At 60.5% G+C, this 22,738-nt stretch overlaps 3 protein-coding genes across 3 annotated transcripts; 2 read left to right on the forward strand and 1 right to left on the reverse strand.

The window, feature by feature from the left end:
• Nucleotides 1–228: 228 nt before the first annotated feature.
• ERLIN2 (ER lipid raft associated 2) lies at nt 229–9,130 on the reverse strand. The gene is made up of 11 exons (XM_088521478.1): nt 8,999–9,130; nt 8,828–8,909; nt 8,329–8,375; nt 7,695–7,756; nt 6,768–6,893; nt 5,257–5,330; nt 4,790–4,848; nt 3,536–3,627; nt 3,283–3,372; nt 1,389–1,468; nt 229–719 (listed from the first exon to the last, which is right to left on the reverse strand). The coding sequence occupies exons 1-11, from the start codon at nt 9,103–9,105 to the stop codon at nt 510–512; spliced, it is 1,029 nt and encodes a 342-aa protein (XP_088377604.1). The 5' UTR covers nt 9,106–9,130; the 3' UTR covers nt 229–509.
• Nucleotides 9,131–11,375: 2,245 nt separating this feature from the next.
• On the forward strand, nt 11,376–17,398 carry ZMIZ2 (zinc finger MIZ-type containing 2). The gene is made up of 19 exons (XM_088521482.1): nt 11,376–11,430; nt 12,668–12,750; nt 12,839–12,953; nt 13,027–13,229; nt 13,314–13,506; nt 13,582–13,821; nt 13,894–14,061; nt 14,138–14,203; nt 14,275–14,446; nt 15,171–15,312; nt 15,391–15,601; nt 15,679–15,784; nt 15,888–16,045; nt 16,118–16,185; nt 16,266–16,334; nt 16,418–16,656; nt 16,731–16,903; nt 16,984–17,181; nt 17,273–17,398. The coding sequence occupies exons 2-19, from the start codon at nt 12,701–12,703 to the stop codon at nt 17,378–17,380; spliced, it is 2,679 nt and encodes an 892-aa protein (XP_088377608.1). The 5' UTR covers nt 11,376–11,430; nt 12,668–12,700; the 3' UTR covers nt 17,381–17,398.
• A 1,637-nt stretch (nt 17,399–19,035) lies between these two features.
• PPIA (peptidylprolyl isomerase A) lies at nt 19,036–21,826 on the forward strand. Its single transcript, XM_088521481.1, has 5 exons — nt 19,036–19,192; nt 20,871–20,901; nt 21,022–21,110; nt 21,192–21,364; nt 21,467–21,826. Exons 1-5 carry the CDS (start codon nt 19,124–19,126, stop codon nt 21,600–21,602), a joined length of 498 nt encoding a protein of 165 aa, XP_088377607.1. The 5' UTR covers nt 19,036–19,123; the 3' UTR covers nt 21,603–21,826.
• Nucleotides 21,827–22,738: the final 912 nt, after the last annotated feature.

Below are 22,738 nucleotides of genomic sequence, written 5' to 3' on the forward strand. Positions count from 1 at the left end.
CGACAGTGCCTGAGCCTTCTAGCAGACACGCTTAGTGTACAAAAGTCTAGCACCTTTTTTAAAAAGGGGTTTGAAATAAAGTACTGGAAATTTTCAACAAGAAAGAAAGAAAAAAAAGTAGCAGCAACTCCCCCTCTCTCCAAACCCCCAAATCTCCTTTACTTCCAACTGCTACAAACCATCTCGCTCCAAAATAAAGTACCTAGCTGAGCTGGCCACAGAGCAGAGTGTGCAGAGATGTCATCCATCCAACCTCTCCAGAATAACTGGTCTTTTTGTCCATCAGCAGGGAGAGGTGCTTCTCGAGTACATATTTGGAGTTGATTGCTTAGATGTCACCAGAAAAAAAGCACCCCATAAATACCAAAGTCCTTGCATCTAATCGTCACAGAAAAGATTGACAAGATTAAGCCCGATTCATCCCGTTCAGTACAAGAAGGGGGAAACAAAAAGCAACTTCCCAGTTCTCTTTTTTCTTTTCTTATAAAACAAACAGAAATGTTGCAAGATCATTTGATGTTATGAGGCAGTTTTGTGTCCTCACTGGTTCCTGTGCCCTCATCGTCCTGGATTCCTTCTGCCAGTCCATCCGCAAGTTTGGTCTGGCTCCCTGCATGGTCCATGAACATGTTGGGAATATCTTTGCCAAAATATATCTTGCTGTTTGCTGCAATAGCCTTGTATTTCATCAGCTGCAAATATTCAGGAGTTAACTTCAGCTGCACAAAAATAAAAAACATGACCGACAGCTCAGATTTATTCAAAACCAACTTTCTGTTTTAAGCATACAAGGAGTCCACTTTTCCAAAACACAAGCAGTCATGGAAAGTTGTTGCAATGCAAACTACTGGAAAGAGAAATAAAAATGGCCTTTTTTTTCCCCCCCCACTCTCTACAGAGTAGATTGAAAAGTCTGTTTTGGAGAGCAGAGCTCATTCTTTCAGGGTAATCACATTTTAACAGAAAGAATGGAATAACCAGGACAAAACCTGTACACAAACATCTCCGACCTCTGTCCATTCTCATTGACCCTTACAAAACAAAGCCTTCCTGCCAGGATGTCCTGGGAATTCACTGCAGGCAATAATAAGCCTGACAGTTCCATCATATAATTTCTCTATTTCTGATTTTTTCTTTTCAGCAGCCCCATTAGCATCTAGCAGAGCTGTTTCCCAAGATGACCAGATATTTCATGTATCCTGGCACGAATTTAAATCTGCCTAGAAGAGAAAATGAATTTGCAAATACCACGGTTTTGTGCCGAAAGCTTTGTTTTATGACTTGAATGAGCAGACACAGTAAGCACAGACTGCCCCTTTGCTTAGGGCTTCTATGCAGTCTGACATACAGAGTCCTGTTTCAGCCACAGCGTAAGGAAATGTCAGTACCTTGTTAGCCTCAGCTATTTTCATGGCAGTGTAGCACTCAGCATCAGCTCTTGCCTTCTCTCTCGCAAGAAATGCAGCATCTGGGGAAAACAAAACCAATGAAAACACAGGCTCTCACACTCAATTCTTATTTCCAGCCACTTTTACATTTCCAGCCACGTCTGCATCCAGTCATTTACAGCCAGAATTTCTCTTTATGTGGTCAGTACCACAGCTAAACTGGAAAGGATACACGCGCAAGGGAAAGGGAGAGCAAAATGGAAAACCCAGAAATGGGATCTTTCCTTACTTTTCCTTCCTAAAAAGCTGCAGGATGGTATTATAAAATAAACAAGTTGAAACTGTGACCAGAAACCCCAAAGCATTTTATAAAGATAGGTTTCTTATTGCTCCTTTTGTCACACAGGCTGAGTACACTCTCTTCTTTCTTCTCTAGCCAGCCACTAAACTCTTGTGCTAAAAACACAGCAACTGTTTCCTTACAAAAGTGGTGTTTACCCACAACATTTGCACAGGACTCCAAGAACAGCATGTCAGACTGATCTACAGATGAAGCCTACGGCAGGGAATGCAATTCCCCAGATGGGATTTCGTCTGGGATACCGAGGTTAACAGTCTGGCCTGTAGAGCCAGGAAGTTTTAATCTTTACAGGCTCGTTCCCTTGGAGAGATGTCAGAGAGCTGTTTCTCTGCTGCAATACCAAAAATTGTGCAAGAGGCTGATCCTGCAGCACACTGAACTCCTTGACTCCTAGGATAAAAGCACAGTCAAGTTAAACAAAAAAAAAGATATTTAAGGAGAAAAATATTTCCCCTTCTACACAGCATTTCCTTTTTTTTTCCTGAGTTTTAAAGTAAATGATAATACTGATGCTCTGTCAGGACATCCTGTTGACGATAAAATGAGCTTATGTGTCTGGTTCAAAGCCATCCCTCGACATTCTCCTGTTGACAGGGAGCATTATTTGTAATACATATCAGCCTGGATTTGCAAGTTGCGTAGCTGGATAAACTACTTGCCTACAGTAATAGGGAGTCTTGTGAACAACTGCCTTAAAAATAATAATAATGTAAGCATCTGGGGGTCTGTGGCCTTAGATTTCCCTACCTTTGGCTAGTAACCAGATTGGTCCCAGTTAGAGACACTAGAAAGGAGGAGGGAGACACGAATCGCCTGCCTGGATAGAGCTGAATTGAAGGTCTGACACCTGAGGACATTTGTATTTATACAAAAAAAAAAAAAAACATTTATTTCTGCAGAGATTTCTTAACGAGAAGCTACTGATCTGTAAAGCTCTAATTGGCTCCTAATGGGCTTCTGCAAAGTTTGACACAGCCTATCATGAATGTAATTGAAAATAAGGCCCTGCCACTATGTGCAGGAAACAGATTGTTTGCCATGCCCCTGAGTTAGCCTGACAAGGCTCTGTGTGGGGACACCTTAATGGCACAAAATCTGCAAAAATTGTCTTTGAAAAAGAGTATCAGGAAGGTCAACCTGCAAAGAAACACTCCTATTCCTGCCTCTGGCTAATCCTGGTTCCTAAAAGCACCTAACTGCAGTGCTGGAGGGGGATGACAAAGCAAAAACACCAGCTAGAAGACAGATTATGGGATTTATTAGTTAAAGTAAAATACAAAAGCTCTCCCTCCCCTTCTCTTGACCTTCAGGGCTTAGGAACTACATGACAGATCCCTGCTTTGTCTGATGAAGTGGAGGGCGGAATTTTGTCTTCCAAATATTTCATGACTTTGGACAAATAATCTGACATCCACAGAGCTGCAGCTGGGGACCACAGTCAACACCTGCACTTCATTGCACTGATGCAACTTCAAAGATCTTTAGCCAAAAGCCACTGCAGGTTTTTGGCTTATTGGGAAGTTCACCACTCACCTTCAATCTCTGAAATGCGCTTCTCCGTCTCCTTCTCCATCACTTTCTGCCCATAAGTGATTTCAGCAACTTGTGCAATCTTTTCTGCCTCTGAAGTGGGGAAAAAAAAAGGACAAGTTCAGAAAAAATGCAGCGAGGCCATGAGGAACCAAGCTCACACCTTCCCCCACGGATGCCTGGGTTCCCTCTTGTTGCTTCCTACCCCACTGCACACCCTCGTCCAGTTTCTGCCTTTGGGTAAAGATATACAAACCAATGAGGGCTTTTTTCCTTTCTGTCTCCGCTTCCTTCTCCACCACCTTCTGTTTCTGTGCTGCAATCAGCAACTTTGTCTTCTCGCTCTCCCTAAAAAAACATCAGGAGGAGGCAGGTATGAAGTGTGAGCCTCTTACCTCCTCTGAACACGTGTTTCAGGCAGGCAGCAATCAAGAAATGAGTGTGTGAACTTTCTTTTTCTATCCTGAACTGTTTCTTCCCTCCATAGCAAGACCACTTTTCAGTAAGGCCAGCATGAACCACTCTCTGCTGACTCCCCTAGCACCTTCTGGCAGAGGCAGCTCACAGAACATTTTGACCATGCACAAGTTTTACATGCAACTATTAATGAGGAAATGAAAGTTACAATGGCCTTGCCTTAGCACAGATGGTTGGAACTTCCCTTTCTCATGTGAAAACTTGTGGAAGGAAACAGCTTTGAAATCATCCTTTGCTAGCAAAATGGCTCCACGCATTTTACATGGCTCAGTCTTTTCTATCCCACTGTTCTGTACACATAAAAAGAAGTTTCAAAAGAATTTTTTTTTCTAATATTCAGTCTGGAAAAAGCAGCTGGAGTCAAAATTCCTCTCTGAACACATATCCAGCTGCATTTCTGGCAACAAATAAGAGTCGCCCGATTTGGAATTCTATGCATCATGACCACAGCGCAAACAACTTATCGTGGTCAAGAGGTCAGAGCAAATGCTAAGGTAGGAAAAAGGAAGAAAGGGATTCTGGCCCATGCAGGCTTTGTTGGCAGAGTGCTCGGAGAAAAGAAGCATTTCTGAGTAACTGAGTGCATGACGAGGCTGCTGGCTCCGTGTTGAAAAGGGATCAGGATGTCAAGTGCTATTAAAGAAAGTTATTTCAAAGCTTTGCAAGTCTTCAGCCTGTTGTATCAACAGTTTCTCAAGCCTAGTAAAACAGCAGGATTAGTGCTGGACACTAATAACCTGCCACTCACTCACATGCTTTGGGAGGCCGTTTTAAAATAGGGACAGTGGCAAGGGGAACAAGCTTCTGGGGAATGTAATTTCTGTGCCCAAGTGTGCAAATTGAGGAATACCTTCCAACTCACAGTGACCTGTCAGTGACAGCCACGCGCTCACCAGTACAGCCTCACTACACCCCTCCTGCATGGCAGCGTGCCTGGCAGAGGGCCCTCTGATCATCGCATGCTGTGCAAACACATTCATCTGGATGAGCAATTCCCTTTGGCAACACAAAGGGGCAGCTCTCGGGCACTTACATGAGCTCGTAATTCCTCCGGATCGTTTCCGGGATGTTTGGCTTTGTAACTCGGACTGCCTGGAAAGAGAGAAGGAAGAAAACGCCGGCAAGCAGCCAGAAAGCAAAAGGCAAAGGGCCCCGAGGCCGCAGAGGGTGAGGGAGCTACCGCAGGGCACGCTCTGCCACACAAAACTTTTACACTTCAAGAATTGTGACCAGCTCCAAACTCCAGGGAGCTTTAACAACCCACTGACACGAGACCAGGCTCCCTCCTGGCTAAACAAGTATCCATGATAACCCCAAAAGAAACCCAACACAGCAAAGTCAAAAAGGAACAGGAGAGATACTATTCTCGATCCCCAAGGAGTTAAAGACTATATTATAAAGCAGTTTTCTAAAAACTTTTCATGGCTTCCTCTTTCATTCTAGCTCTTTTCCATCTCTGTGACCTGTACCTTGGACAATTCAAAGAGGAACCCTCATTACCTGTATAATTAATCCAGGGGCCATTGTAGTTAGATCTTGCTGCAAGGCCAGTTTAAGGTTTTCATCAATCTGATCTGATTGGGGAAAAGAAAAAAAAAAAAAGTAACTAAAAGTCCCTCAAAGCAGTTTGCTCTCAACAGGTACTGAATTAGAATTACTCAGACTTCTCAGTCCTGGAATGCAAATACAAATTTAATTTTGATATAAAGATTTTGCGCTGAGAAAAATAATCCCTGAGCTAAAGGCAGGTTCCCACCTCTCAGCACATTATGCAGCATTTCAAAGTGTTAAAGAACCTGCAGTTTTGATACATCCCTTGGCAACAGGGCAATCTGGACCTTCCCCTTTTTATGCACAGGCTTCTAACACTCTCTCTTCTCTGCAAGATTCTGGAAGACTAAAACTTCCCTACAGACTCGTCCTGTAGAGAAGTGAGCACTGAATGGAAAATCAGCTGCATGTGGAGGGCTTATTAGATACTAATGTCCCCCTGGCCACCAGGCCAACAAGGGCTGATCACAGCACGGGGCTCGGAGAAGGTAGCGGCTTTTCCAAGGAATCCTGAGAGGCAACCCACAACTAAGCCACTTATCCACTGCCTGGGCACCCTTGGGGGCATGAAGCAAATTTTCCAGGGGAAATACTAAAGAAAACCCTGCTGCAGTGAAAAGCTCCAAGGATAGCAGCGATTCCAGTTGCAACCTGCTGAGAAATGCAAAGGGAAAATAAAAATGTAATAGCCTTGAAAGCGATCGCATCTCCCTCCTTTATTATTTGCTTCGGTGCCAGTTTAGCTGCCTGCGAGTCACATTTATAATCTGTGCAGCCAGGAGCTTAGGAAACAGCTGTTATCAGTTTCCTGCACCTTCCTGCAGCTGTGGGGGCAGCGGATCATGACGTGAGTCTGTTTGAAATGCCCCCCCGCACAGCCTGGGAGGCAGAAAAACATTTGGCTTGGAGCAGAAGAGCTACACGGGAGTTTACACAAGCTCCTTCTGTGCATGGCAGTGGCTTTGAGTCATTCCAAGCAGTTGTCGCCAGCAGCTGCTGACATCTGGAGACTCCATGGGCACAGAGCCACCCGCCAACTGCCCCATCACGGAGCAGGAGGGGAACAGAGCCCCACTTCTAAATTTTGTGGGGATTCTGGCAGAAAGAGCACAGCCAAGCTCCCTGGAGAGCCCTGCTGATGAGAGGAACGCTTTGCAAGCGCCCTGTCTGCGCAAGGACTTGGCACTGACAAACCCCAGCCACAAACTCACTCCGTTCTGAGTCCAAACTGCTGTTCTCAGCAGCACTTGGCAGCCAGCACTGCTGCACCGCACGAATGCCCCAAGGGATTCCTCCTTACTCCGAAGCAATGAGCAAAACACTCAGCCCTGGCAGCGCTCTGGCTATTTTTACCAAGAAAACACCACTCCGTTCGGGTCTGTGGCTTAAAAGATGCTCTCCAAGCAGCCGTGCTACCCGAAACGTCGTGCAAGGAACCCCCAAGCCTCGGGGCAGCTCACCGAACAGCTCGATGTAGACCTCCTGCAGCGTGTGGACACTGCAGAACTGGTTCAGCTCGTGGTGGATCTTGTTGAAGATAAGAGCTTTGTCGTAGTCAGCAGTGTAGTTCTTCACTATGTCATATACTACACACAAAAAAACAAAAACAGAGAGATGGGTGTTAACAGTTGGGAAGGGTGGATGCTCACACCAGCAGGAGATGCAATGGTCATTGAGGGAACAGGGAAACACTCAGTAAAGGGCAGCCTGCGCCGTAAACAAGCGCTTTGTTCACAAGCTCCGACTTAATTATTATTTAATTATTGCCCGCAGTACCTCACATATTAACCCTGTGCTTAGTAAAAAAATGACATCTACGTCCGAGCAGCCTTCTCTGCCCTAGCTGCAGGTAACACCATAATATCTGTCAGGAAAAAGAGACTGCAGGCAGCAGGGAGAGGGAATCCTGAAGCCAGGCTAGGACAGAAGCCTCAAAACAGGACGCTGGTGAGCCTGGAAATAACTCCATAATCGTAAAGAGCAGGATGTTAAAAAGGGAAGAGCCCGAGGGAAATGCCTGGGTCATTCCCTCTGTGCTGCAGCCACTCCGGGCTCTCCCACTGCTTATAGCTCTCATTACTCAAACCAGAAGCTCTTTGTGGAAGCACAGAGCCCACCAGGGCTGTAAAAACACAGATTGTACGAGTGAGAAATGACGTTCAGGTACTAACGAAGCAATTAGCAGCAGAGAACAAGTTTGTGCAAGAAACAGTAACCACACAAGGGTCTGGGAGATCTGGCTAAAAGGTTTGAGCCCCCGAGGCTTTACGAGGCAGCCAGAGAAATATGAGCAATGCCCAGAAAGGGGCAGAGCCCACGCGGGCACAAGCTCGCCCTGTGCTAGCAGGGCTGCCAAGGACTCTGCACGCAAGGTCAAAGGAACTCACCTGCACCTTGGATGAGGAAATTCACCACCTCGATCCTGTCAAAATAAATCATCACTCCCCCGCTGCAAAAAGAAGAGGGAAAAAGGAAAATGAAGCAGTTTGCAAAGCAGCAGCCTCCAGGGCTTAGCCACATGTGTCCATATCAAGCCCTAGCGGGTCCCGGCCCAATTCCTAGGGGCTGTGACACAGAAATCCAAGCTCCTAGGAGCTCTCTAAGGAGAGCTCCTAGGTCCAGCTCTCCTGGGACCTTGAGCCAGTGCCTTCCTTCCTTTTTGTGCTTCACTTTTTAGACCAGCAAAGCAGAGGTGACTTCTCTAGAACAAGAAGGCAAGTTTCAGGGTAGTAGATCCGTGCAAACAAGCTGCTACCGGAAAGGCCGGGCTGGAGCCAGCTGAAACACGGCCTGTTTCCAGCAAAAACTTAACTAAATCAGGACTGAAATTGCTGACAGGAGTCTCAGCCTCTACGAAGGCAGAAAGGAAAATGGCGCAGGGAGGCTCAGGACACCCGCACAGGATTCCTTAGCTTGGGCTCGGAGAGGCCGAGACGGGTTCCCCCCTTCCAAGCGAGGGCTCGGAAGGGAAACCAGGCCCGGGGACACAAGCCTGGGGTTACAAGAGAGAGCTGGGCTCACCTGGTGCCGCAGGGGACGTTTTTCACCTCGTCGGTCTGCAGGGTGGTCTGTGCAGAGAGGGGTGTCAGGAGGGGGAAACAGACCCTGCACAAGCTCCCGGGGCGGCCCTGGGGCATCCCGCACCCCTCAGAGCCCCTATTCCCATTCCCCTCGGCTCTGGGGGGCCAGGACCTGTCGCACCCCCTGCCCAGGCCCTCGGAGGCTCCCAGATCCTGTTGCCACCTCCGCCCCCAGGAACGGGGAACCCCGGGACCTACAGCCCCAACTCAGACCCCAGAGACTTCGTTTCCCCCCACAGCCATAGGGAACCCCGGGATCTGCAGCCCCAACTCAGGCTTCAGAGACCTCGTTCCCCCCACAGCCATAGGGAACACCAAATCCTACAGCCCCAACTCAGACCCCAGAGACCTCGTTCCTTCCCCACAGCCATAGGGAACCCCGGGACCTGCAGCCCCCCTAAACCGCAGCCAAGGTCCGGATAACCCCCCGACAGCAGCACCTGCACCGACTTGTAGGAGGTGATGAAGGGCAGCATGAGGTGGAAGCCGGGGCCGCTGGTGGAGGTGAGCAGCGCCCCGCCGCTGCGGGGGGAAACGGAGCGCGTTAGAGGCGCGGAGCGAGGGCCGCGGGGGGCCCGGGGAGGCGGCGGGGGGCCCCGCGGGGCGCTCACCGGTAGTAGACGCCGATGTGGCCCTCCTCGATCTTGTGGATGGCCGAGAGGAAGGCGGCGGCCACGAAGCTCAGCGCGAGCGCCGCGATGGCGCCCACCTGGGCCATGGCCGCGCGGCGGCCGCCGCCGCTTCCGCCCGCCGCGCTGACGTCACGGCGGCGCGCCGCGCTGCCGCCCGCTAGGGGGCGCGGGAGAGGCGGCGGCGGCGTCGCGGGTTCGAGACCGCCCCCCGACCCGTGGGGACGGGGCCTGCGGGTCCCTCCGGGTGGTGGCCCCGGTGCCTGGGCTCCTTGCGGCCACCTTGTCCCCACCTTGTCCCGCCCGCAGTGCCGCCCAGCGCGTCCCACAGCCCCATTCTGCCCCACACTGCCCTCTCGCTCGTGCATGGGAATGGTGTCCCTGCACTGCCCTCTCGCTCGCACATGGGAATGGTGTCCTGCGCCCCACGGGTTGCCCCAGCCCTGGCCGCAGGACAAGCGGCCGTGTCCTGTCCCTAGTGCCACCAAACGTGCCCCGAAGCTCTGGGCATGTTTGGTGCCCCTATGGGCGCCAAAAACTACAGGCCTTCGTGCGGCCTCCCGGGGCCTCCGTTCGCACCAGGCCTCAGGGGCCCTATGGGCTTTTGTGCAGCCTCCAAGGGCCTCCATTCGCACTGGGTCTCGGGGACCCTATGGGCTTTCGTGCGGCCTCCCGGCACCTCCGCGCTAGGCCAGGGGGGTCCCATGGGCTTTCGTGCGGCCTCCAAGGGAGCCCGTAGGGACCCCCGGCCCAGCGCGCACAGAGGCCCCGGGAGGCCACACAAATCCCTGCACACCCTGTCAACAGGTCACACCCTGTGAAACACACAGCCTGTGTCACACGCACAACCCTGTCATGCACACCCTGTCACACCCGCACGCTCCTGTCACAAGCACACACCCTGTCACACTGTCTTTCACACGCACACCCTGTCATACCTGCAGCCCCTCACACACACCTGCCAGGCAGCCCCCATCACGTGTTGTCTCTTGCACACCTGTCGTGTACACACGTCACACGCACGCACACCCCTTCACACATGCACACACTGCATCACACACGTGCACCCGTCACACGCACCCGCCTCTCTCATATACACCCTGTCAGGCACAACCCATCACAGAAACACACACACCCTGTCACCTCCTACCCCGTTCATGCACAACCCATGAGAAGCAAACACCCTCACACACCTGTCACACGCACAGTGTCTCCTGCCCATTGCACACATCCTGTCACACACCCATCACGCACAGACAGTCCCTCACACCCACCACATACAGCCCGTCACAGAACACCCACGCCCTGTCACATACAACCCATCACAGAAACACACACACCGCATCTTACACACCGCCTGTCATGCACACCCTGGCACAGACACACACACATACCCTGTCACGCACACCCCATCACAGAACCGCCTACCCCATGTCTCACGCGCCGCCTGTCACGCACACCCCGTCGCAGACACACACACACACTCCCTGTCACGCACACCCATGTCACACACACCCATGTCACACACACACACGGCAAGCACACGCACGCCTGTCATGCACACCCCGTCACACACACGCCTGTCATGCACACCCTGTCGACACACACGCGCACCCATGTCACACACACACACACACTCACACACATACCTGTCACGCACACCCTATCGCACACACACACACACCTGTCCCGCACCCGTGTCACACACACACACACGCACGCCTGTCACGCACACCCTATCGCACACACACACACACCTGTCACGCACACCCCCTCGCACACACACACACCTGTCACGCACATCCGTGTCACACACACACACACACGCACACCCGTATCACACACACACACCTGTCACGCACACCCCCTCGCACACACACACACCTGTCACGCACACCCGTGTCACACACACACACACGCACCCCGTCACACACACCCGTCACACACACACACACACACACGCACACCTGTCACGCACACCCGTGTCACGCGCGCCCGCCCCGTCTCCCCCCGTCTCCCGCCGGCCCCGTCACGCGCGCGCTCCCCGCGCGCCCCCGCGCCCCGCGCTCCCCGCCCGCCGCCCCCGCGCGCGCCGCTCGCACCGCTCGGCGCTCGGCTGCCCGCGCCTGGCGCGGCGGCGGCGGCGCGGGGGGGGGGGGGCGCCCGCCCCTGCTCACTGAGGCGCTCGCGGCTCCATTGTGCGCGGCGGCGCGGCCCGGCCCGGCCCGGTTCGGCTCGGCCCGGTTCGGCTCGGCGCGGTTCGGTTCGGCCCGGCCCGGCCCGGCTGCGCTCGCCGCCGCCGCCGCCGCCGCACCATGGAGCCGGGGCCGCGCGCGGGCTGAAAATCCCGCGCAGCTTCCGCGCAGCCGCGCGGGTCACGGCGCCGCCAGGGCCATTTTGGGCCGCTCGCGACGGTGAGTGGCGCGGGCAGCGGCGGGCGCCGCGGGCGGGGGGCGCCGCGGGGAGGCGCTCCCGGTAACAACCCCCCCCCCTCCTCCCCGGTAAACCGCTCCCCCCCCCCCCGCCGCTCCCGGTGCCGCGGGGGGCGGCGGGAGGGCGGTTGCCATGGCGACGCGGCGGGGGGCGGCGGGGCGGGGGCGGCGCCGCGGCCGGGCCCGGGGGTCCCGTCGCGGGGGTGTCACCGTTCACGGGGGTGTCGCCGTTCACGGTGTCGCCGCTGCCGTGTCGGGGTGTTCTCAGGGGTTCGGTGGTTCTCGGCGGGGGTTGTCGGCGGTGTCACCGTCGCGGGTCGCGGGGGGGCTCCCGTCGCGGTGTCGCTGGGCTCCCGTGTCGGGGTGTCACCGCCACGGGGGGGTGTCACGGGGCGCTAGGCCGCGGCTGCTGTCACAGTGTCCTCGGGGACCCGGCGCTGCCACCCGCGGGGGCTGCTGTCACAGCCGTGTCCCTGCGCCCGCCACCCCTGGCGAGCGGGGACAAAGGGGCCGCTGTCACGGCCCTGCCACCGTGCCCGTGTCCCCCAGGGACAGGGGGCTGTTGGCACCGCCGCACCTGCACCCCCTGGGGACCGGTGGCACTGCCACCATGCCCATGTCCCTCGGGAGTGCAGGAGACGGATGTTGCGGTCACGATGCTGCCACCAAGCCCGTGTCTCTCAGGGACCTGGACAGGGCGCTGCTGTCACAGCAGTGCCACCCAAGCCGTGTCCCTCGGGGAGCTGCGGCGGCCCTGGGGACGTGCCCAGCGCCCGCAGCACCTTGCCCAGCGCGTGGCCTCGTCCCCGGGCCCCGGGGCACCCGGCTGAGCCCCGGTGGCCACGGGCTGTGGCACCCAGGACGTGGCATCTCCTGGTGTCTCGACAGGGCGTCCCCGTCCTCGTGGTGACAGCGGCCACAACGCGGGGTCACGAGGGAAGCGAAACTGCCCGGGCTGGAAATACCCCGGGCAGGGGGCGAGGGGGCCGCGTGTCTCCCTCGCCGCTGTCCCCAGCGCTGGCACTGACCCGCCGCGGAAAGTCCCCGTGGTTGTCACCGTCCTGTCACCGCGTGGGCGCGGGGAAGGGCCTGTCACACGCGTGGCCGCGGCGCGGGGTTTTCGGAGGGCGCGGCGGCGTGCGGGGGTGTTTCGCCGGTGCCGCTCGTGCGCGGGTCCCCGTCCCGCTGCCGTCCCCGCGTCACCCGCCGCCTCCCGCAGCCGCGGTGCCGCCGTCCCGCCGGCGCTGCGCCCATGAGCTCCATGAACCCCATGAAACCGTCGCTGCCGCCCACGCCGCACGGGTGAGTGACGCCCCGCGGGGGCCCCTGCTCCCACCCCAGGCCTCCCTTCCCGCCGCCGCTCGATTAATTAAGTTGTTTTGCTTTTTAGTGATGGTTCATTTGCATACGAGGCAGTTCCTTGGCAACCGAGCACGAACCAGCCGGCAGGATCCCTTTCCGTGGTAACCACCGTTTGGGGCGTCAGCAACACCTCGCAGAGCCAGGTACCCCCGGCCGCCGCCGGCCCCGCGCCGCGGTCGCCGCCGCCGTCGCCGCTCACCTCCCGGCGTCCCCCAGGTTTTCGGCAACGCCATGGGCCCCGGGGGCACGAGCTCCAGCACGCCGCTGCTGCCCGGCATGGCCGGCGCCGGCTCGGGCATGAGCTCGCCGCAGTTCATGGGCCAGCAGCCCTTCGCCGAGGGGGCTCCGGGCAAGGGCTACGTGCAGCAAAGCGTCTACGGCCGCGGCTCCTACGCGGGCGGGCCGGGCTTTGGCACCGGGTAAGAAGGGCCCGCGCGGCCCCGCGCGTGCCCGGCGGCCTCCGCGCCGGCCCGCGGCACCCGCTGGCCTCCCTCTCCCCGCAGCTACGGCGGCAGCGCCAGCGGGCCCGGCGCCATGGGGCTGCCCTCGCACGCCGCGCGGCCGCCCACCGACTTCACGCAGGCGGCGGCAGCGGCTGCCGTGGCCGCCGCCGCCGCCACAGCCACCGCCACGGCCACGGCCACGGTGGCGGCGCTGCAGGAGAAGCAGAGCCAGGAGCTGAGCCAGTACGGAGCGGTAAGGAGCCGCGGTGGCGGCGGCACCGGCGCGGTGACAGCGGGGGGTGACAACCGTCTCTTCCCGCCGCCGCAGATGGGAGCCGGGCAGCCCTTCGGGAGCCAGTTCCTGCCGCACTCGGGGCCGCGCGGCGCCGCCGGCATGAGCCCGGCGGGCATGGCGGGCGTCATGGGGCCCATGAGCATGAGCGCGGCGCGGGCGCCCGCCGTGAGCGCCCTGTACGGCGGGCAGCGGATGCCGCAGCACGCGTACGCCGGCGCGCCGCCCGGCCAGCAGCTCCCGCGCCAGGGCGTCAAGCGCAGCTACTCGAGCGAGGTGAGCGCCGCGCCGCGCTGCGCCCGCGCGCCCGCCCGGCCCCGCGCCCACGCTCTCGCGCCGGCCCCGCAGGGCTACGCGCCGCAGCAGTACCTGCAGGGCGGGCAGTACCCCGGCGCGCAGTACGCGCCCAGCGCCCCGCAGCCCGCGGCGCCGTCCCCGTCCTACCCCGGCCACAGGATGCAGCAGGGCATGGGGCAGTACCTGTCCGCCTCGGGCAACACCGGGCCCTATTACAAGGTACGCGGGGACGACGGGCGCACGGCCGGGGTGACGCGCGGGCGCCTCTTTGCGTTTTCAACCCCGTTTTCCGCAGCCCGCCGAGCAGTTCAACGGGCAGAGCGCCAGCTTCAGCACGTACAGCCAGGCCGCCATGAACGGGGTGAGTGGCGGTGGCGCCGGGGGTCCCCGCGCGGTGACACCGCAGCGTGACGGTGCGCGGTGCCCCCGCAGCCGGCCAGGTCGATGCCCGGCTACCCCAGCTCGCCGCTGCCCGGGAACCCCACGCCGCCCATGACGCCGGGCAGCAGCATGCCGCCCTACATGTCGCCGGGCCAGGACGTCAAGTCGCCCTTCCTGCCCGACATCAAGCCCAGCATCAACTCGCTGCACCCGTCGCCCTCGGGTAAGGGCCCCCCCGTCCCAGCGCTGCCCCTCGCCACGGCTGGGGTTGCCCCTTTAAGAGCAGGGGCTGGAAGAGGAGGGGCGGGGCCTCCTCGAGAGGGGGCGGGGCCATGGGCGTCTGGGGCAGGGGGCTGGCGGGTGCTGCCCAATGAGGGGGCAGGTGGAGGGCGGGGAGGCTCTGGCAGAGGGAGGGGCTTGCGGAGCAGGGGCAGGAGCAGTGGGAGGGGCTTCTGTTGGAGGTGGGGCTCTGAGCAGTGGGAGGAGCTTCTTGCATAGGGCGGGGCCTCGAGAGGGAGGGGCTCCGGGGGAAGGGTCTCTGCTAGTGGGAGGGACACCCCGCGTGGGGGCGGGGCATGGAGTGGGCGGGGCTTCCGCCATAGGGGTGGTGCCTGCGAGAGTGGGCGGGGCTCCCTGGCTAGCATTGTTCTGCTTAGTGGGAGGGGCTTCTGTCCTGAGGGGGTGGGGGCTTGTGCTGTAGGCGGGGCTAAGCACGCGGGGTGGGGCCTTTAGAGGGCGTGGCTTCCCTCTTGGGGGTGGAGCCTCCAGCAGTGGGAGGGGCTAATGCCTTGGAGGCCTTAGTGTGAGCAGGCAGGGGTGGCAGGGGAGGAAGGGCTTTGGTGGGCGGGGCCTCCAGCGCGGGGGCGGGGCCTCCAACGGGATGGGCGGGGCCTCCAGCGCGGGGGCGGGGCCTGCGGCGGTCCCGCCCCCCTGACCCCCCTTTGCAGGGGCGCCGCCGGAGGAGCTGCGCCTCACGTTCCCGGTGCGCGACGGCGTCGTGCTCGAGCCCTTCCGCCTGCAGCACAACCTGGCCGTGAGCAACCACGTCTTCCAGCTGCGCGACTCCGTCTACAAGACCCTCATGATGAGGTGAGGGCCGGCGCCGCCCGCCCCGGCCCCGCGTCCGCCCCGCGCTGCCACCCAGCAGCTCCGTGTCCCCCTCCCCAGGCCCGACCTGGAGCTGCAGTTCAAGTGCTACCACCACGAGGACCGGCAGATGAACACCAACTGGCCGGCCTCGGTGCAGGTGAGCGTCAACGCGACGCCGCTCACCATCGAGCGCGGCGACAACAAGACGTCGCACAAGCCCCTCTACCTGAAGCACGTGTGCCAGCCGGGCAGGAACACCATCCAGATCACCGTCACCGCCTGCTGCTGCGTGAGTCGCGCGGCGCCGGGGGGCGGTTGGTGGCCGCGGCGTCGCCGCTGTCTCACGCGCCTCTCGCCCCCGCGCAGTCGCACCTCTTCGTGCTGCAGCTGGTGCACCGGCCCTCGGTGCGCTCGGTGCTGCAGGGCCTCATCAAGAAGCGCCTGCTGCCCGCCGAGCACTGCATCACCAAAAGTGAGTGGTGCCGCCCGGACGCCTGGGCCCCTCGGTGTGCCATCCCCCCCCAACTGGGGTTCCCTGACACCCTGTGACGCTCTTGTCCCCCCACACACTTTAGTCAAGCGTAACTTCAGCAGCGGCACCATCCCCGGCACGCCGGGGCCCAACGGCGAGGACGGCGTGGAGCAGACGGCCATCAAGGTGTCCCTCAAGTGTCCCATCACCTTCCGGAGGATCCAGCTCCCGGCCAGGGGCCACGACTGCCGCCACATACAGGTGCGTGGAGGGGACCGGGGGCACCGGGGTGACAGCCCCGCACGGCGGCTCAGCCCTTGTTGTCCCTTGCAGTGCTTCGACCTGGAGTCCTACCTGCAGCTCAACTGCGAGCGGGGCACGTGGCGGTGTCCCGTGTGCAAGTGAGTGCCGTCCCCGTGTCCTTGCAGTGCCTCAGTTTCCCCGTTCTCCCCCCAAAAACCCCGTTTTCTCCTGCCCGCAGTAAGACGGCCCTGCTGGAGGGCCTCGAGGTGGACCAGTACATGCTGGGCATCCTCATCTACATCCAGAAGTAAGTGCCGTGCGCTGGGGAGCCCCGTTGTGGGGACGCCGCGGTGGCCGAGCGGCGCTCTGAGGTGTCCCCGCCGCCCGCAGCTCGGACTACGAGGAGATCACCATCGACCCCACGTGCAGCTGGAAGCCGGTGCCCATCAAGCCCGACCTCCACGTCAAGGAGGAGCCCGACGGGCCGGTGCTCAAGCGCTGCCGCACCATGAGCCCCACGCACATGGTGCTGCCCAACATCATGGAGATGATCGCGGCGCTGGGCCCCGGCTCCTCGCCCTTCCCGGCGCTGCCTCCGCCGCCCGCCGGCGCCGACTACGGCACCCAGGGTACGGGGACGCCCGCGGGGTGGTGACACACACGGGGTGGCACCCCTTTAATTCCCCCTGCTTTAATCCCGCAGGTTCCAACTTCGCGGGCGCCGGGAGCTTCCCGGAGTCCTTCCCCGGCGGCAGCGCCGGCACGGCGACGCTGAGCGAGTTCACGCCGGGGCCGCCCCCCATCTCCTACCAGTCGGACATTCCCAGCAGCCTCCTGACCCCCGAAAAGCCGCCCGCGCCCCCTCTCTCCGGACAGGTCAGCGTCACCCGGAGCAGGGAGGGGGACGCCGCAGGGCGGCCGCGGTCACCGCGGGTCTCACGGGTCCCTCTCCGCAGCTCCCCCCGCCCGGCCGCATGGAGCCGCCGCACGCGCCGGTGCCGCTGGGCGCCCCCCCGCTGCACCCCCGCGGCGCCCCGGCGCGGCCCCCGCCGGGCCCGGCGGCACCGGGGGGCCCCGCGCACGCCGCCGAGCTCCCCTTCGGCGCCGGGCCCGGCCTGGCCGCGGGCGCCGACGGCACCGAGCCGGCCCTCGACGTAAGTACGGAAGCGCCGCGGAAGGGGCGGGATGGGGGACGACGCGGTGGCCGGCGTGAGCGGTGCCACCGTCGTCCCCCGCCGTCCCCAGCTGCTCCCCGAGCTGACGAACCCCGACGAGCTGCTCTCCTACCTGGGCCCCCCCGACCTGCCCAGCAGCAGCAACGACGACCTGCTCTCCCTCTTCGAGAACAACTGAGCCGCCCGCGGCGCCCCCCGCACACACACGTCCTCGGTCCCCCCGGCCCCTCCGCCGTCCGGGGTGTCCCTTGTCCCCGAGCGCGGGGTTAGGGACGCCCCCCCTGTCCCTCCGGCCAGCCGGGGGGCGCGGACGGCCGCGAGAAGCACAACGCTGTACATAGTGTAGAAACACTACTGCCCCCCGCCCCATGTATTTAAAGGCAAGTGCATTGCTCCGGGACCCCCCGTCACCTCCCCTCGCCCCGTCCCCGCGTGTCCGTCCCCCCCCCCTGTATAAATGTGCATACGGCTTCTTTAGTTTGTAATATAAACCATTCCACGGCGGCCGCGCCAGCCCCACGGCGCCAGCCCCACGGCGCCACCCGCCATGGGACCCCCAGCCCCATCCCCGGCCAGTCCCCTCTGGCCTTGGGGGACGGGGATTTTACAGCACCAAAATGTGTCCCCCCCTGCCCCAACTTCCACCGCGGAGCCCGAGGGCCCCGCGCGGCTCCCGTTCCCGTCCGTGCCGGAGTCGCGCGCCGGAGACTCCGCGTCCTTCTCGTGTATCCTTCCCTCCTCGCTCTCTATTAAAGGATTTCTTTTTGGTGGGGCTCACGCGCGTCGCTGGCACTGCGGGACCCCCCCTCCTTCCCCAGCGCCGCTCCGGCTCTGCGGGAGCCGAATCCTGCAGCCGGATCCCGCCGCGGCTTCCCAGGCCGTGCCCGCTTCCCATCAATCATTAACCGCGGCGGCTCCCGGCGCGGAAAAACACCCGGTGCCGCCGCCATGCCCGGATCGGTGCCGTGTCTCCGGGATCTCTCCCATCCCACCGTTCCTGCGGAAAAGCCAAGGCAGAACCGCGTGTTGGCCTCCCCAGGGGCTTCCCTCTGCGGAGCCTCCTGGAAATTTCTGGCACCAGGAGCCTCCTCCATGCAGCGATTCGGAGGGAAAACCGCCCCCCGCCTCCCTCGGAGCCCTGGGGGCCGGTGATTAATTATTATTAATAACGTTCGGTGATTAAAGCAGCGCCGAAACGGCAGCTCCTTCCCATGCACCAGCGAGTGAGGGGGAGGGGGCGGCCGCGCTCTGAGTCACCTTCCAGCGGCGCCGAAAAAAAAAAAAAAGGAAAAATTGTAAATAAATAAATAAATAAAATTAAAAAAAAAAAAAAAACCAAGCGGAACCGGTGGAAAAAACCCAGCCCTGCCCGGAGCTGCTGCGGTTGAGGGTGGGGGCGGGAGCTGCAGCTTCGGGGCTGCGCTCGGTGTCCCCGCGGGGTGTCCCCCGCCACCCCCCGCTCTGTGCCCAGGGCGGGGTGTCCCCCTGCGCCCCGTGACCCCCATCCCAGCCCCAAACTGCCCGCCGGGCCCCACGTAGCCCCTGGTGTCCCCATAGTGTCCCCATAGTGTCCCCATAGCCCCCCCGAGCCCCTCCCGCCCCACATCCCCCCCCCGCCCCTCGGCGCACGGCGCATGCGCACCGCTCCCTGCGCGCCCGCGCGAACACCCCACCCGCCGCCGCCTCGCCCCCTCCCCTCCTTTCTCTCCCTTTCAATGAGGCGCCGCCGATTGGCCGTCCGCGCCGTCGCTCCGTGACTACACGCAACACCATTGGTCGGCGCGGCGCGAGGGGGCGGGCGCCCCGCGGCCGTATATAAAGGCGGCGCGCGGCCGCTCTCTTTCCGCTGCGCCGCGCCCGTCGCCGAGGACCCGTCGTCGCCGCCGCACCGAGCTCCGCGTCCCTCCTTCCCCCTCCCGCCATGGCCAACCCCGTCGTCTTCTTCGACATCTCCGCCAACAACGAGCCCTTGGGCCGCGTCACCTTCGAGGTGGGGGCGGCGGCGGCGCCGCCATTTCCTCACCGGGCCCCCGAGGGGAGAGCGCGGAGCCATTTCGGGAGGGGGGCGAGGGGCCGCGGCGGCCACTGCGCCTGCGCAGTTGGGGGTGGGGTGGGGGGCGCGCGCGCCGCCTCCACGTGGCGCGCGCGCGGTTTTCCCGCGCTGCGGCGGCGGGCGCGCGCGCGGTGGCGGGACCGCGCCGCGACCCCACGCGGGGGAGGGGGGGCTGCAACCCGCACCCTCCCCCCCCGCGGCCCCAAATGGGGCTTTTTAAGCCCATTCCCACTCATTTCTCCCCGTTCCCGCACCCCGCCCGTGGGAGGCGCGCCCCGGCCTCCCCCCGCGCAGGGAAAATGGCTGCCCCGCCGTCGCCTCGGGGGCTGTTGGTGCCCGCGCGGGTGGAACAAAGGAGCCCGCGCGGCCCCGCTTTGTGGGGGGGAAATCGCCCCATTTTGGGGACCGCCCCGCTCAGGATGCGGCTCCCTGGCCCTGCCAGCCCGCGGGGCTGCCCCGGGGGAAGGTGCCACATGCCGGACACGGCGCCCGCGGCCAAAGCGGCGGCGCGGAGCCCGGCGCCATCCCAAACGTGCGGCGCCCGCCTCGTTTGCCGCGCGCCTAATTGGTCCCTGTCACCTCGAGGCACGGCGCTCGGATGCCACCCGGATTCCCGCGAGGCTGCGAAGGCGGCGCTGCCAGCGCTGGCCCGTAGCCCGCGGCGGCGCTTGCCGGGGAGCCTCGAGGTGGCCCTTTGGGGCCATCGACCCCCTTTTCGGGCCGTCCCGTGGGCTCTTGAGGAGCCCCGGGTGACAGGCGCCGTCGTCCCCTCCTCCCTGGCAGCCGGGCGCTGTCCCGGCCGGGGCGGCCATTTTGTCGGAGCGGCGGTTTTCCGTCGGGAACGCGCGGGGCTCCCGAGACGCAGCTTGACGTCACCTCCCGCGGGGCTGCGCTGGGGCGAGGTCCCTCCTGCCTCCCGGATCCGTCCCCTCCGAGCGGGACGACCCGCGGAGGGTCCCCTCTTCGGGGCTCCCGTTTTGCTCCCGTTTTGCTCACAGCATCCGCAGGACAACGAGATCCCGATGCCTTTCGGATGGCACCGCGGGAGCATTTAGCACCCGCACGGCGTCCGGCACGGCCGGGGCAGCTCCGGTAGCTCCCGCCGGCTATGCGGATAATTCCCTCGGCTCCCTCCGCAGTAATTCATCCGCTTGGGAGCCCCGCAGTGGATTAGGTTTGAATTTGAGCCTATGCTGCAGAACAAACGCACATCTGCTGTGCTCACAACACGCAGCATATTTAAGCTCGTTTAGATGCCACGTTTATTACCTCAGAGTTTCCGAATGCCTCTAGATTAAAGCAAGAGGTGGTAACAGCGCTATGGAGCGGGGCTGAGGGCCGCAAATCCCACTGGAAGAGCGGAAACACGTCCGCTCCGGAGTCTCAGAGCCAAAACCCACCTCCTGGAGGTGATTTCTCCAGGGCAGAGTCAATCTGAGCAGCAAAAGTGATCCCAAATGCGGTGAAATTTAGGAGCTGGTCACTTTAGGAGCAGGAATTTGTGTGTTTTGGGGTAGCGGTGTTGCCAGTTTTGTGTGTGGGGCTGTTGCCTCCAGCTGGGGGGACTGTTCACTAGTACCCTGGTTGCACTAACACCTTGTTTTTCTCTTTGCAGCTGTTTGCAGACAAGGTCCCAAAGACAGCAGGTTGGTTTAAAAAAAAGAGGCAGAGACTGCACTGCAGTGGCCTTAAATCACTTTTTATAGTGTCTTGCTTTATAACCTCCAGGCAAAACGAACAATTTTCCTTTTTTCCTGAAACTGCAGAAAACTTCCGTGCTCTGAGCACTGGTGAGAAAGGATTTGGCTACAAGGGATCCTGCTTCCACAGAATCATTCCTGGGTTCATGTGCCAGGTAAGTGGGCAAGAGGTGGATGGAATCCATAAATGTCCAGGTTAGTGTTACCAGGAAACTGGAAACGCTGCCGCTTTTCAGGGCGGCGACTTCACGCGCCACAACGGAACCGGTGGCAAGTCCATTTATGGGGAGAAGTTCCCTGATGAGAACTTCATCCTGAAGCACACGGGCCCCGGCATCTTGTCCATGGCCAACGCCGGCCCCAACACGAACGGATCCCAGTTCTTCATCTGCACTGCCAAGACCGAGTGGTGAGTAGGGGGCTGCATCTGCATCCCTGCCGGAACCACAGGGATGTGGAGCTGCCTTTGGGGGCTGCAGCTGGCTGGAGGTGACGCGTGCTTGTCCCGCAGGTTGGATGGCAAGCACGTCGTCTTCGGCCGCGTCAAGGAGGGCATGAACGTGGTGGAGGCCATGGAGCGCTGCGGGTCCAAAGATGGCAAGACGAGCAAGAAGATCACCATTTCCGACTGCGGGCAGCTCTCGTAAAGGAGAAAAAAAGGAGAAAGAAAATGAAAACCCGTTGTCTTAATGACCAACCATTCCTTCTGTAGCCCGGGCTCGCGCGCCGCGGTGCGCTGCGGCCCCTGTAATCCTTGTGCTCCTGACTTAACTGCTGCGTTTCTATTGGGTTGCATCCCCCCACGTTCACGGTCTAGCGGGACTGCAGAGTTTGACGTTTATGAATCTAAATAAAAACGAGTTAAACCACAGCGGTGCTTCCCGGTGTCCTTGTTCCCCCTTCCTGGGTTGGGAGGGGAAGCAGCTATGGGAGGCCTTGGAGCTGTTGGCCCGGGGCCTTGCTGGCCTCTCCAAGAGGCTTTTCCTGGGGAGTGTGAGGGACAGCTGGTGGCAGGAGGCTGGCGTGTTTCCATAGGGATCCCAGTGTGGATGAATGGGTGAGCAGGCAGGATGTGGCCCTCTCCTGGCCAAGGTGGGGTTTTCCCTGGCTTAGGGCCCTCGTTAGGGTTCAGAGTGAACGTGCCCCATGTGGCAGGAATTGAGCTGCTCTGGGGTGGGGGGGATTTGCCAACAGTGACACTAGATGGTGACACAGAAGTGGTCCCACTGGGATGGGGTGACACAAAGGGGTCCAAGTTGGGACCCTGAGCTTATTTTGGGGTGGGGGATAAGCTGACCCATGTGGCAGGAGTTGGTGTCTGGGATGGGGTGGGGACAGTCCCCTCACCTCCCTGGGTGCTGTTTAAACCTGTGCCACCAGGTGGCATTGGGGACCCTTCAGCTGGGCTCACCCATGGGGACAGATCTGGAGGCTTCAGGCCTGGATTTGGAGGGCTGCAGAAATGTCCAGGGGAAGGGGGCAAGAGGAGGGGGCAGCACCCCCAGTCTGGGGCACCCACCTCTGGCCATGGCCATGTGTCTGTCCATCCACTCATCTGTCAGCTTGTCCATCTATCTCTCCATCCACCCATCCATCTCTCTGTCTGTCCATCCATCTGTCCATCTATCTCTCCATCTATCTATCTCTCCATCCACCTGTCCATATACCCATCTCTGTCCATCCACCCCTCTGCCCATATGTCTGTCCATCCATCCGTCTATCTCTCCATCCACCTGTCCATACACCCATCCGTCTGTCCGTCCATCTATCTCTCCATCCACCT

The sequence above is a fragment of the Tinamus guttatus genome, unplaced genomic scaffold, assembly GCF_059628265.1.
Source record: "Tinamus guttatus ecotype Peru unplaced genomic scaffold, ASM5962826v1 Tinamus_guttatus_pri_ptg000123l, whole genome shotgun sequence".
NCBI classification, from domain to species: domain Eukaryota; kingdom Metazoa; phylum Chordata; class Aves; order Tinamiformes; family Tinamidae; genus Tinamus; species Tinamus guttatus.